The sequence below is a fragment of the Tasmannia lanceolata genome, unplaced genomic scaffold (assembly GCF_043159265.1).
Source record: "Tasmannia lanceolata isolate RefF3 unplaced genomic scaffold, GAP_Taslan_0.1 ptg000005l, whole genome shotgun sequence".
NCBI lineage: Eukaryota > Viridiplantae > Streptophyta > Magnoliopsida > Canellales > Winteraceae > Tasmannia > Tasmannia lanceolata.
This window is the reverse complement of record NW_027518682.1, coordinates 16,371,539-16,386,527: the sequence shown is the minus strand read 5'-3', so window position 1 is coordinate 16,386,527 and position 14,989 is coordinate 16,371,539. Positions and strand designations below refer to the sequence as shown.

The 14,989-nt window shown below is 37.9% G+C and overlaps 1 protein-coding gene across 1 annotated transcript; it reads right to left on the bottom strand.

Moving 5' to 3' along the window:
- Positions 1–4,082: 4,082 nt before the first annotated feature.
- On the bottom strand, positions 4,083–8,114 carry LOC143877718 (glutamine synthetase cytosolic isozyme 2). Its single transcript, XM_077379918.1, has 12 exons — positions 7,860–8,114; positions 7,267–7,306; positions 7,040–7,143; positions 6,872–6,920; positions 6,423–6,529; positions 6,227–6,314; positions 5,576–5,704; positions 5,400–5,474; positions 5,212–5,303; positions 4,734–4,893; positions 4,583–4,643; positions 4,083–4,418 (listed from the first exon to the last, which is right to left on the bottom strand). Exons 1-12 carry the CDS (start codon positions 7,931–7,933, stop codon positions 4,324–4,326), a joined length of 1,074 nt encoding a protein of 357 aa, XP_077236033.1. The 5' UTR covers positions 7,934–8,114; the 3' UTR covers positions 4,083–4,323.
- Between the last annotated feature and the right edge of the window lie 6,875 nt (positions 8,115–14,989).

Genomic DNA, 14,989 nt, shown 5'->3' with positions numbered 1-14,989 from the left:
CCCTCACCCTCCTAACAACCCAACTATCAGTGAAACAACTGTTTCAAAAGCTTAAGCTATTAGATTTGGTGTTACTTAATCACTTAGGCCATATCTGGCCACCAGGAATGTTTTTTCATGATAAATCGGCGTCTTCAAGTGGGGATAATGGTGAAGTTGCTAAAGATTAGGAAACAAAATTCAAGAAACTAGTAGTGTCTTTCGTAGGGAGAAATTGCTAAAAATCGGGAAAAAAGGTTGATTCAATTTTGAGTAGAGCTTTTTGTTTTCAGATTTTTAGCCACATCGCATCATCTGGGACACTAGTTTCTTGGATTTTGTTCTAACAACCAATTATTCCAAAAGCTTAAATGTCCTTCCTCTCATTGTTAATGAGTTCCTCTATGTTAAATTCGTCTTTATTTATCTTACTGTGTGCAAAAGGGGATTTATCTATTACATAGTTCTTAGACCAAATGGATTCATCCGTTGAACCATTGCCAAAATTTTGGTAGCATTTGAAAGGATATTAAGTTTTTAAAAGCAAGACCTTATGGAAACTATGTCGAATGGGCACCCTCCCCTTAATGGCTAGCTTTTGAGCGTGAGTTCTACCCGGGTCCCAATAGGTGGTAGTAGAGGCGGGCTGTGGTAACCCTGGTTTAGCCTCTGGGGAGGGAAATATCCATTGGGAAAGATCTTGTAGTTCCCACATTCCTACCGGATGGAGGGGTGAGATTGTCCACAATGCTTCCACATGGAGAGGGAGAATGTTGGGGGTTCCACATGAAAGCAAAGATCCCACATCGGCAAAGCATTGAGATGTGGATGAACTTATAAGGGTATGGGCACCCTCCCTTAACAGCTAGCTTTTGAGGGTGAGTTGTTTACTACTAATTACACGGGTGGGACGAGTCTAGTCTTGCAGGCAAGTCATTTATAGATAAAAAGTTTCAATCACCACTTTTTACTCATTTAAGAACCATGCAATGGATAAAACTATCAAGAGTTTTAAAAAAATAAAAAAGGAGAGAGAGAGAGAATTTGGTGTGCTCATAATGAAATGCCATTAGTTGCATGAATTTTCGTAGTCATTCGCTAGTTCCACGTGCACCACTACTGAAAAGGATTTAGTCTCCCACCTCATTTTGCAACCCTAATAAGGGAAGTGATATTTACGCCCCTTTTCTCACCAGGGGCACCCAGTGTCAGTGTATCAATGGCAAAAAGGGGGCTCATGTACTTAATGTCAGAAGAATCCAGAGGCTTTGATTGTAAAGTATACTGGCAAATGGGTGTCCCTGGTGATAAAAGGGGTGTAAATATCATTTCCCCCTAATAAAGGTTCCTTTTTCTAGGGTATATTCCAACCAGAAAGTTTGGGTTTTTTTGTCTTTTGTTGAATCATTTTCACGGCTCGACCAATTGACATGCGGAATGAAGAAAAGATGGTGATCTCCTTGTCAACACAAGCATTGGGGAAGTAATTTATTCTTCCCTGGGCCGCCCCATTTCAGTGTATTTATGACTACTTTTTCACATTAGAAGTGGTTGGCCTAGGGAAGAAAAGGGGACGATTACATCATTTCCCAAACATTAATGCTTTGTTCCTTATAAAGGATTTGCAACAGATGATATCCCCCAAGTACGCATGCGCCCCCCTTAGAACGTGATTTTGACGTCAAAGAGCGTTAAAGTTTCCCGTGTCAAATCACGTTATAAGGGGGGCATGCGTCTCGGGGGGAGGGGGTGAAAATATCATCTCTTATATTGTTTTTTTGTTTTGTCTTTTGAGGTAGGTAGAGATGGCTTGATCAGGCAACACGTTTTGTAAATTATACTTCAAATCCAACAACTTACAAATGATATTTTAAATACAACAAACTTTATAAAGGGGCTGATATCCGGACTATTATTCTTTGATAAAGGCACAAATCACTATGTTTTATTGTTCTACACTTTCTCATTGGCTGCAGAGAGATTTATGGAAATTGTAATATCGTATGAAGGCTAGTTAGAAAAATGTGCAAAACATGGTGATTAATGCCATTATCAATGTTGGTGGGTCCAGCCCATGTAGGCCCCATGCTTACATTAAGAATCCGATTGAAATAGGAAACAATTGTTTTCCTAATTGTAAGAGGAAATTCGGAGAGAGAGTTGTGGGTGGCTGTGGGACGTTTTTACAAAAAGTCAATAAAACGTTAAAAAGGAAAAAAATGTGATAAGAAAAAAAAAAGATAAAAAGAAAGAACGGAAAAAGAGAGAGAAGAAGAAGAAGAAAACTAGGGTTTTTTTTTGTGCTCCTTTTAAGGGGTTTTGTGTAGGATCAAAACCTAACGTTTAGAGCGTTTATTCCTGGAGATTTTCACCGTGCCGTTGAATCCTCTCGTTGCACGGAGACTTCGTGAGGATTTGGATTTCTTCGACTTGAAGATCGAAGTGGGTATTTTTGGTGAGAAAGTAGGTTTGTTGTTCGCAACGATGTAATCTTTTATCTCTCTTGTTTCTTGTATTGGCTCAAGTTTTGGGTGAAAACTTGAGAAAGAGATGTTGTATTACTTATTTGATTAGTGGATATTTCGTCGGATTCGCCTCGTGGTTTTCCCTCTTTGTTTGAGGGTTTTTCAAGTAAATATTTTGTGTTTTTTTGTGTAATTGCTCTATTGATTATTTGGTTCTTTAAATCTACATATTTATTTGCTTCGTAATTAAAGTAAGTTTTCTTCGGTGAAAAACCAAACAATCAAAACACTAGTTCGTATATCAATCTCTATGATATAAGATTGTTACCTGAAAGAAATAAGTCACTAATACAAGGCTCAAACAAATTCGTGCAGTAGGGAGAGGCGGACCAAATAAAACTCCTTTTTGGGCTTCTATAGGGTCGCTTCATTTGGTAAAAGAGAATATATTGCATCATCTCTCTCTCTCTGTCTCTCTCTCTCTCTCTCTCTCTCTCTCTCATGGATACATGCATGTGAGGATGAGGTGGTCTTGGTCAAGAGTCAATCATGATTAACTCGTAGTGGAAGTAGGGTGCCTTTAAACTTGTCTGAGTCTGCTTTTGCCCTATAAAACTAATAAAAAAAGCTCCATTGATTGTCCGGAGTTATGACCGTGTCAATCATGATATAGTGTTCATTCAGAGGGCCCTATGGTGCCTTTAAAAGTTATACAGTTTACCCTATTTTGCTAGGATTGATTTCTTGCAGGGGAAGACAAATTTCTTTGAGAAGAGGGTTGGGGACGTAGGTGGTGCTGACACCCTTCATCTTTACTAACTACAGTAAAACAAGAGACTAGATAAATTTGACTAGCGTATCATCTGCCATTCTCAATAATTAAATAGCTAAGGATGATCTGGATGAAGGAGATTCTTCATTATTTACTGATTATATAAGTGGCAGCTAGAAAGTGGGTTTAAATTATTCTGATGCTTTCCGAGCAGGACCAATTTAGTGGCCTTAATCCTACATGGCTTTTCATAATGGCATGCATTTCTGCACCTACTCTTCAAAAGATGTGCACTGACTGTAAAGGATAATACTTATAATTTTGGAGTTACTTAGCTAGTCAAGCTTTTCCATAACTCCCCAAATAAATGCCCATTTGACCTTGCAGTTCCTTGCTAAATCCAACCACTGCACCAACACTTCAAAAGATGTGCTTTGACCATGAAGGATACTACATAGAATTTTGGGGTTTCTTAGCTAGTAAGTTTTTCCATAGTTCCACAAATAAATGCCCTTTTGACCTTGCAGTTCGTTGCTAAATCCACCCACCACATTTAGCATCCTATTCCAATTCCACCCAATACTGACATTTGGTTCAAAAAAATGAACGGAATGGAGTGGAATTAACTGGGTGAAAAACACCAGAATCTGTTTTCGCCCAAAGACGTTGTATTCTGACATCACCCCGGTTGGAATGAAATTTTCATTGAAATTTTAGAATTAAATTTTAAATTTTTTCCATTACAACTGCAGCGGAATCAGAATCTAGCAATCCAAACAAAGAAAGGCCTTTAATGTTCTTGTGAAGAACTCGCTTGAGGAAACAATACCAGTAAGGCAGAGTGCTTTACCTTCATCCATGAACAATAGCAATCACCCCATAGATTGGGCTATCAATATTACTATTTTTTATTAAATGTTATTGAACAGGATGGAGAGAACCAACAGCCAGGCCCACCATACACTCTCACATGCCTAGCTCAAAACCCAAATGACAACAAAACCACAACAACAGAGAAGCAGCTAAAAGATGAATGGATCCTAATGCAATGCATATTTTTCTAACAGGTTCCCATGAAGAAAACTAACATGGCGAGTTTGCCCTCGCTTATGTAGGCTTCCACAGTAAGGTTGTCTCCGCAATCATGGCGGTGACAACATAGGGATCCATGTTTGATGCAGGCCTCCTATCCTCAAAATAACCTACACAACACAAAGCATTCGATATTTCGCTCTTTTAGTCTCCCAAATATCAGATAAAGAACCAACGGAACTTGATTGACATACTAAATTTAAGACAAAAACAATATCAAAAAAGCAAAAAGTGGACAATGGCCAGAGATTAGTAAAATTAGAAAGATTGCCACCTTTGCCCTCTTTCTCTGTGTCTCGACCGACTCGAATTGAGGCACCACGGTTCGCAACTCCCTGTAAATCACAGCGAGATATAAATACATTCTTCCTAGATCCAAATGTTGTAGAAAGGATATCTTGATCAGTAGAGAGGAGAGGACTTACCCATAAGAATGTGTTGATGTCAGCAGTTTCATGTCGTCCGGTGAGGCGTCGCTCGTTCCCCTCACCATAGGCAGCAATGTGTTCCTTGTGCCTCAGTCCAAGCTTATCAATTGCCTTCTTGATAATATCAAAACCACCATCATTTCTCATGGACTTAGTGCTGCAGCCAACATAACAAATCTCAGATATCAAAGCTTGAGAGTTTCCTTCCAAATTAAGTTATAAACAGTCAGCATTTATCCAAATCAGTGAAAGGAAAAGCAAGAAAATATGTACACTTCTAGTTGACGTCTTAAAAACCATTCAAAAAAAAAATTGTCGACGTCTTAAAAAATAAAAAACTAGAACTAACATATAGAGGTTTAATCCAGATTAATGGCGTTAAATAGATGAAAGGAAAAAGTTTCTTTATTACTGTTAGCAAGAAACAGCTAATAGGAGAGTTTTGTTCAAACCCAATCACAAGTTGTTAAATTACCTGTAGTTCGTGTGGGCACCAGCTCCATTCCAGTCTCCCTGTATAGGTTTGGGGTCAAAGGAGAGAACGACCCCAGCAATCTCTGTAATCCTCTGTTTTGGCAAAAGAAAGAAGCACTATTAGGAAAAAGGAAATTGCCAACACATAAAATTTAAGTTCCACAGTGAGTAATACACATCTGCAATTACCTCCATAATGTAACGGGCAACCCATAATTCATCACCAGCAGAGATGCCAATAGAAGGACCAACTTGGAATTCCCACTGCATACGTAGCATGGTTCAAAATCACATGGAAAAGTAGAAAGAGACCAGAGCACCTAAGTAGGACAAAAAATATGAACAAAACAGGAAACAATATTCACCTGGCCTGGCATGACTTCTCCATTGATGCCACTAATGTTTATGCCTGCATACAGACAGGCTTTGTAGTGGGAATCAACAACGTCCCGTCCAAATGCTTTGTCAGCCCCAATACCACAGTAGTATGGACCCTGATCCAAATTCACATGATTGAGATAATATTAATCACGTATCAGGTGTAACAGAAAAATAAAATAGGGTAAGGAATTAACGATACCGACTTAGAAGGGGAAAAAAGAAGAAGAAAAGCAAGATACTTGGCAAAGACCCACAAAAAGAAACACCTTAATTATATAAATAAGCGGAAAAATGATAAGCAACTAAATAAAATACGTCAGATTAAGGGTCTCTCTGCATATCACCTAAACCTATCCGAACCAAGATTAATTTAAGTTGGGGAGTGTTAAATCGACTCCCCATGTGTCTATCTCTCTCCTCTTTCGGGGACTCAATTTATCCATTTGGGGAGTCGATTTATCACTGCCCTTTAAGTTGAGATTGGCTGTAAATTGGACATTGAGACAACTTTGGAAGCCATTAACCGGGACAGATATAAAATTGATTATCAGCTATTTACAAATAAGAGTATGAAAACAATTTTTAGGGTTCTTCAAAGAGGTTCGCAAAGGTCAATTTGGTCCAGACATAATTACCTGAGGGGCAGGATAACCTCCCACAGGCCACCCAATTGGCCATTTCACTTCTTTCTGCAAAAGGGTGTACTCCTGCTCTATTCCATACCTGTTCTTCAAAAATTAATAAAATGTAAAAATAACATACCAGAGAAAACACAATAAATCAAACAAAACAGAAAAGTAAAAGAAAAAAACAGTAGAAAAAGAAAATTACCAAGGCTCTTCAGCCACAACATCATGATGGCTGAATATCTTTGCAGCATCATGTCTCTTGTTTGTTGGAATTGGCTCACCAGCAGGTGTATAAGCATCACACATCACCTACCAACCAAATCAATATAATAAACAATGATATTTATATACAATTACAAATAATAAATAAAGTGAAATGAAAACATTTCTTGCGGATAAATTTTTCCTAGGAAAAAATTTCTGTTTCACAATTTAATGGGAAATGATATGATTATGGCTTATTTAGAGGGAAATCATGACAAATTAAAGGACCCTGTAAATAAAAAATGAACTGAGGTGGTTCAAGTTATTTGTTAAAAAACAAGAAATTCTGAAAAAAAAAAAACCCTTTTCTTTTCTTTTCCAAACTTTCCAGGAAAATTTTTGCAATCCAAACAGGGCCTAAAATAAATCATAATTAAAATAACTTACAAGAATATTGTTGCCTCTCCTAAATGGGTCCTTGAATATGGCCTGAGGGCTGTTGGAAACCATAATCAAAAACAAAAAAGAGACTCATTTAACAGTACAAAGAAAAACAAAACAAAAGTGAAAAAATAAAACCCATAAAAAAGATTGAAAAGTGAGAAGAAAACTTACTACAAAATTACTTCACTGTCTTGACCAGGAGCTTGACCCGTGCTTGAACCATCGTAGTTCCATTTGGGAAGCTTGTGAGGATCAGAAACAGGCCCTGGAAGGGTCTGTTCAAATAAAAAGTAAAAAACAAAAATGAACCGAATTAAGCAAGAATCTAGATGGTCAATCAAGCAAAAAATAAATCCAACTAAAAAAAGGGTAACAAAGAAAAAGAAAGTTAATATTACCCTTGCTTTGCTCCTAAGGTCCATACCAGATCCACCGATCCTATCCAAAAACAAACATAAAATAAGTCAAAAAAAAAAAAAATTGCAAAATATAAAATCCCATTATCAAAAGAGGTACAAGAACATAACAAAAACCCATAAAACAGAACTCTATACAGCATGGTTATCCTGTGTAAGCCCGTATAGTCCAGTATTTTTCAAAAAGTACTGTACGGCCCAGGCCATAGGATGATCCAAACCGTCCATTTGATATACCACAACGTAAATAAATTGTACCCAAAAAATCATTTCAATAGGATGATCCTAGCCCTCCTATGTATAGAGGAACTCCATATAATCAAAACATCTATAGATCGGAGGGTTGGGATCATCCGAAACGATTTTTTGGGCACATCCATTTACGATGTGGCCCACCTAATGGACGGGTTGGATCATGCTACGTTGAAAAATACTGGACTAAATAGAAAAAGGAAATTAAAAAAACAAAAAATAAGATAAGCCCAAAATCCTACCCATCAAATGAAGCTTAAAAAACAGAACCCACAATCCAATCAAGAAATATAAGAAAGAAAAAAAAAAAAAAAAAAACTCACCATATGTATTCTGCAATCACTTTCTCAGTCGAATCGGAGAGATTTAAGTTGAGAAGATCGTTCAGTAGAGCCATCTCGGAAAACCCAAAAACAGAGAGAAATCTAGGGAAAAAATTTTCTCCCTTCTAATGAAAAATGTGAAGATAGATGGGGGAAGGGGAAGCGCTTTTATAGAGAGGGTTAGGTGTTGAAAATGTAGAAAAAGGATTAAAAAGTTGAATGTAAAATTAAGAAAATATAGATGGGAAAGAGATTGTTTTGTGGGTGGAAAATGGAAAAGTGGGAAAAAAAAAAGGAAAAGTCTCCGGTCTTTGTTGGAATTGTTGGTAGGAGCATGCGTGAAAAAAATCTCTTATTTTTACAACCACAACCACTGTTAGAAAGTAGATTTCCCACCGGTCCTTTTTTCTTAATTTCTCGCCAAAAATATCGGGATTTGTAAAGATATGGAGTACTCCATTTTTTGGTAGTGTGCATTGTCAGGGAATGGAATCGGAATCTGATTCCAATTCAACCCAATTCTGAAGCTTGGTTTAAAAAACAAAATGGAGCCTAATGGGGTGGAATTGACACGAGATTGAGGGGAGAACATCTTCTTGAGATCTTCTTGAGATTGTTTGGTTGCCTTTTAAGGTCTTTGACCACTAGCACTGTCGGGCGACGGTCGGGTGATGTGGCGGGCTCGAGATCTTCTCCACAAATTTCTTCAAAGAAATTTGTGGAGAAGATCTTGGGGAGATCTTTTTGCCCTTATCTCAAACCCCCCCAATATTTGCAAGACAAACCAAACAATGTTTCTTTCTTCCACCCTTAATCTCCCCGTTGACTAATATTCTTTAGATCTCCCCTTTAATTTCCCCTTTGACCGCTGGGATATAGATCTCCCAACGAATTACCGGCATCCAAACAGAGGAGGCTGGATGTAGAGAGGGAAAATGCCAGAATTTGTTTTCTATCTACACGATTTGGTATTAGGATTCCGCCCCAATCGGAATGGAATTTTTATTAAAAAAATATTTGCCTTAAAATTTTTATTTTTATTTTGTTTTCATTTCGTTTAAGGGAGTGTTCAGCCTAAAGGCTGCTTCGGTGCGGTCGGTCAGTGCAACGCTCGTTGGAAACTCAATTCGAGGAGTGCGACAACCGAAATGTTTTCGTCCTCGGGATTGGATTTCCGACGATTTACTGTCATGGTATGCGTTTATTACGGGATTTCTAATTTAGGTTTATTTTCGTCTAAGTTTCTAAGTTTTATTTAAGTTATTTTAGATAGACGACTTATATTAGTTGCTTAAGTCTTAAACTAGTGTTTTGGGTTACGTTTACTTATAATTTCGATTGGAGAAACTCGACTTTGATGGGAACGAATTAAATCTCATCCCCTTGATGGTAATTGCAGTATTCTATCCCCTACCACGGTGATCGAAGGGACCCTTTTATTATTTATTCTATCCTTTTTTGCCACTACTGTTGCTTATCAAAGAAGCTTCCAGGTTTTGGACTGCATCATCTTGAGTCATGGGCGCAACTTAGGTTAGCATCTCTTTCTTGAGAGTTGATCCATCCAACTCTAAGAGAGGAAAAACAAGTCACTTACTAAATCTGTCCTCATACTGGATTCCCAGTTCTAACAAGGTGAGATAATATGTCATGATGCAAGGATTTAACACTAACAACTTTGGTCATTATGGAGTATTGAAAATCATTAAGGGATGCTAGCTAGAGCCTAATTAGGTGAAGGGAAATTGCATAGTCCATTACAAAAACCCTGTTAGTAAATTACAGCGAAACAATGCGACGTGATTTGAGCTCGAGTGGCTTAGGGGTGAGGGCCAATATCCACATGGGCGAGATCATTCAAGTGGGGTTAGGAGTTATATTCTAGCTCAAACCCAAACTAAGGTCCAATGAATTTCATAATCGAGGTAAATAATAATATGTAAGGGAAATGTTGTAACTTGACAAATAAGATAAACCTGCTTATGGATTTCATGAAGAGGACTGTGTTAAATTCACGTGAGAAAGTGGGATACATGGAGGAATCAAAGTCGGAGGAGTAAGGGAAAAAATTATAGTATTTGATCTTGACATTGAAGGCGGTTTCCAGGTTGATACGTATTGAATGGGGACTGATATCTTAATTAGTACCATATTTTTATAACGGCACTACTTACTTTGTTTTATACATTTTAATAAGCTTTCAACCGCTATTACTATAGGGGGAATGTTATCCGCGCTACCGTATTTCGATGAGGACACTCTCACTTTATTAAAAGTACGGTATGGCCCCCACGATAGATCGGAGAGTTAGAATCAGCTTATAGAAATGCTTTTTGGGGCACAACCTATTTAGGCTGTGGCCCATCTAATGGAAGGCTTGGATCATCCTATGGTGGAGGCCATATCGTACTTTTAATTAAGTGAGGAGTGCCCTCATCAAAATACATTAGTGTGGACAACATTTTTACTATAATGCTACCAACATCCAACCACAAAAGTCTAAAAGCAAAGTGAGTACATAATCGAAGTAAGGATTTTATATCCGTAAAGTCTAGTACTTTTCAAAAAGTACTCTGGACCAATTTATAAGATGATCAAAACCGTCCATTTGTTGGGGCACAACATAAATAGGCAGTACTCCTAAAATATTTTCCATAGGATGATCCAAACTGTTCGATCTGTCTAGAGAGATTTTATATGGTGGGGAGGTAAAGTCTAGTATTTTTTTCAACAAGTATCATGGGGCCGACTTCATGGAATGATCCAAACCGTTCATTTGTTGGGCCATAACTTAATTATGCCGTACCTCAAAATTCATTTCCATAGGATGATCCTTACCATCCTATCTGCAGTGGGACCGTATATAGATTGGATGGTTAAGATCATCCTACGAAAATGATTTTCGGTGTACAATCTATTTAAGGTGCCCCAACAAATGAACGGTTTGGATCATCCTATGAAGTGGGCCAGGTACTTTTTAAAAAAACACTGGACTTTGCGGCCCCACACCATATAAAATCTCATTAAAATGTACAAGTGCCGGTATTAAAGTCTTGCATCTGAATTTCAACTTGCGTATATCAAATGAGAAATTCTCGCCATTTTTTAAAGAGATCTTCCAATCCAAACGAGTAAGGTGAATTTTATTTTTTTTACAGCGTATGGGTTTAACCGGTTAAAGTCGGTTGAGGAGGGCGGACCGTACGTCAGGGAGTTATAGTCTGTGGGTTCGTGAGCGGGCATCACCGACACGTGGCGTCGTGTTGGAAGAGTCCTGGCTCGAATTAGTTTGCCTTTGCCACGTCTGAGTGGCATGGTCCCCACTTGGGATTGGAGTAATCCAATCATCTTCTTGTAGGGCCATGTGCGACATAGGGGTGGCTGACGTGGATGAATCTCAACCAAAAAAAATCTTCCCCAATAATCACTCCAACCTTTTTATACACAAAAAAAAAAAAAAACTCTTCGTTTTTTATTTGGGAGATGATTTTTTCGCCCCTCTAGAATAATGCGCCCCCCTGTTGACGTGATTTGACGTCAAAAAGCGTTAAATTTTGCCCGCAATCCACGCTAACAGGGGCGCATCATCGTACAAGGGGGGTGCGAAAAAAATCACATCGCCTTTTATTTTTGTGTTTATTTATTTAGAAAACCGAACTAAAATGAAAGACTTCCCGCCTACTCCTATTCCTCATTTTCTCGGAGATAAAGTAGAGCTTGGTGGCCCAGGGAAGAAAATGGAGTGAATATCAGTGAATTGTTCAATAATGGAGGAGTGTCATTACAGAAAAGAGAATGTGTGAATATCATTTCTCCTTATCCGATGGGACTGAATTTGCCAACAATTCATGTTTCCGATGCGAGAAATAAAACAAAACAAAAAATGGACAAATCATATGATGCCCAGGACTTATAACACAGTTGAAACATGGGAAGTGATATATTCTCCCCCCTCCCTTTCTTCCCTGGGACAGCCTCCTCTAGTGTATATCCGATTATTCTTTTACACTAGAAGGGGCTGTCCCAGGGAAGAAAATGGGGCGAACGGCGAATGTATCATTTTCTTTTTGGTATACAACATCTCTTGAAAATGATGCTTTTTCTCTCTTTTCATATCACTCTCATGCTCTTCTCTTTCTATATTGATAATGACACTCCTTACTACTATCATACGAGGGAAGCTCTAGGTAAATCAAATGCTTGTCTCCTCTCAGCTACAAGTTACACCACTAGTCAATGAGGTAAATACCAGCAACCAAACACATCTTTTTATCACAGACCGACATTAATAAGAAAAGCTTGCATGATGTCAGCCACTAAGATCAGTTTACTTTTCTGCAATTATTTTAGTTGTGGATTTTAGGTAAGTACCATCCATATCAATAGAAGAAAATAATATGTGTGGCTTCAACTGCCTAACTTCGTCGTGAAGCTCGATCGCCTCTCTAATATTTAACTCCAACTAAGATAGTCACGATCAGACCAATCCTAACAATCAACTGTTGGGTCCCAAAAGGACCCACATATGAGTTGACCCACTTTCTTATCTCTGCTTGATGGTATTCTGTTGGAGTCCTCTCTTTTTGGGAGCATGTTCCCTTCTTTTTTTTCTGGCTATTTAAGCCCCCCTAGTTGTAATTTTACTTCTTTTCAATGAATTATGGTAGGAGTCTTCCCTAACCCCACTTCCCGATCAATATATATATATATATATATATATAGAGAGAGAGAGAGAGAGAGAGAACGGTTCCTACACATATGTGTAGATAAGTTATCTACACACTAGCTTAAAATACAGTGGGGGCCACATTATTTGGGTGATCCAAACCATTCATTTTTAAGGCCCTCACATAGATAGGGTGTCTACAAAAAATCAGATCCATAGGGTCATCCTAACCATTCGAACTATGGAGGCAAAAAATGAACTAATTTGTGAAGGTTTAAAGACATCCATTTTACCTCCACAAATCGTAGGGTTGGGATGATCGATTTTTTGTAGACACCCTATCTATGTGAGGGCCTTTAAAATGGATAGCTTGGATTACCCAAACAATGTGGGCCCCCATTGTATTTTAAGCTATTCTCTACACATATGTGTAGGAACCGTTCTCTCATATATATATATATATATATATATATATATGAGAGAACGGTTCCTACACACGTGTAGATAAGTTATCTACACACTAGCTTATAGGATCATCCTAACCCCTCCATTTGTGGAGGACAAAAATGGACAGACTCCCCCCATCTATGTAAGGGACTTTCAAATGAATGGTTTGGATCATCCTAACAAAGTGGGCCCCCCATGTGATTGGGCAAGCTAGCTCACCATAAGTTTGGTGAGCTTAAGCTCACCATAAGTTTGGTGAGCTTAAGCTCATCAACAGTTTCCTCTCTCTCTCTCTCTATATATATATATATAAAATCAGAGTGACATCAACGACATTGGGCAGGACTTGTGGTAATTGATCGGGTTCATGGATCTGATCACATCTGCATGACGCACGTGGGTTCCAAAAGTGGATCTAACAGAAGATTAGGATCATTAATCCGATTTGCCATGGGCCATAGCCCAAATATCATAACATTTTTTTATCACATATTGAAGTGTTTTGTTGTTCATATTCTACAAGAGAAGTAGAGGCAGTTTCACCCCCACATGGATCTGATCACACCCGCATGACGCACCACTCGCTTCGTATTATACATTTTTAAGCATTACCATATTTTGATAACAGCATAACTCACTTTGTTTTATATTTTTTAATCAGCTTTTAATGACAATTAGGATACTCAATATGCTATCAACATCCAATCAGAAAAGTGAAAAACAAAACAATGCCATCGTGAAAATAATGTAGATGCATGTGGATATCATATTCAAACCATAGACTACTGCCATGGGTGGAGTTTCCTGATTTTTTAAGAGGCCACAATACCACTTCCCCACTATTTCTAAATGGTCTCTTCTTTGTATATACATTCCATGATCTTTCATATCCACATTCCATGAACAGAAGAAGATCATCAAACCTTCTAGCAATATGTAATCTCATTATTTCTACTATATTGAATTCAACTTCAAAAAGTCTTCAAATTTTTTATATTCTTGCATTTATTTGTGTTTGGTGTTAAATAGTCGTTCTTACTTAGTCTTATTAGGCTTCCTCATACTATTTTAATTGAAGACTACAAAAAAACATAACAATTGGATGATGTTATTTACATGTATTAATGTAAAGTCAAATTGCTGTGTGCATCGTATTCTCCATTGTTATCGACACCTTCATACTTATCATCAAATTGAAGTCATCATGTAAAGTAGTTCCTTCTCACCATAGTCTTTCCCACCTTACAAACAAAACCCATTCCAAGAATCATATCCACAACTTTGGGTGGTCTATCAGACCCTAAATGGGGCTAACTTGAAAGACCAGCCGTGTTGGGGTCATGTGGAGGATAACTTGCAACTTTTTCATTTGTCAAGTCGTCTGTCTAGTCATTAGGAGATATTGTCTAAAGAATCTCAGAGAATTGTATTCCACTGATTTTTCATTAGGAGATATTGTCTAAGGAATCGTATTCCACTGATTTTTCTGTAGTAAGCTCAGACGGAAAGGCTGCAATTTCCAACCTTGGTTACAGATTTGGGATGACTTTTTGGCAGATTTTGTCTAATTCATTGATGTTCCTGTCATCACATGCAAAGGAAAGGAGGGGCGAAAAATGGCTTTCCACAAAGGTGACTAGCAAATCCCTTAATTAATAGATAACCTCTTGTTAAGTAACTATATAGATAAGAAGGCATTTGGTCGTACCTCATTTATGAGCACCTTTAGCCAACGGTAGGAATTCCGGTTTATGCTAAACAGCGTTCTAACCACTGGCTAAATGAAAAAAAAAATTTAAAAAGATTTGACAGAAAAATATTTAAATTAGTGAAAATCTCAAAAGTTGGGAATCTAGAGGTTTTTGTAATGTGCAATCCCTCTATAAACCAGAGGGTTAGGATCATCCTATGAAAATTATTTTGGGGGCACAACCTATTTATGTTGTGGTGCAACAAATGAATGATTCGGATCATCGCGAAGTATGTCCTACAGTACTTTATGAAAAATACTGGACTA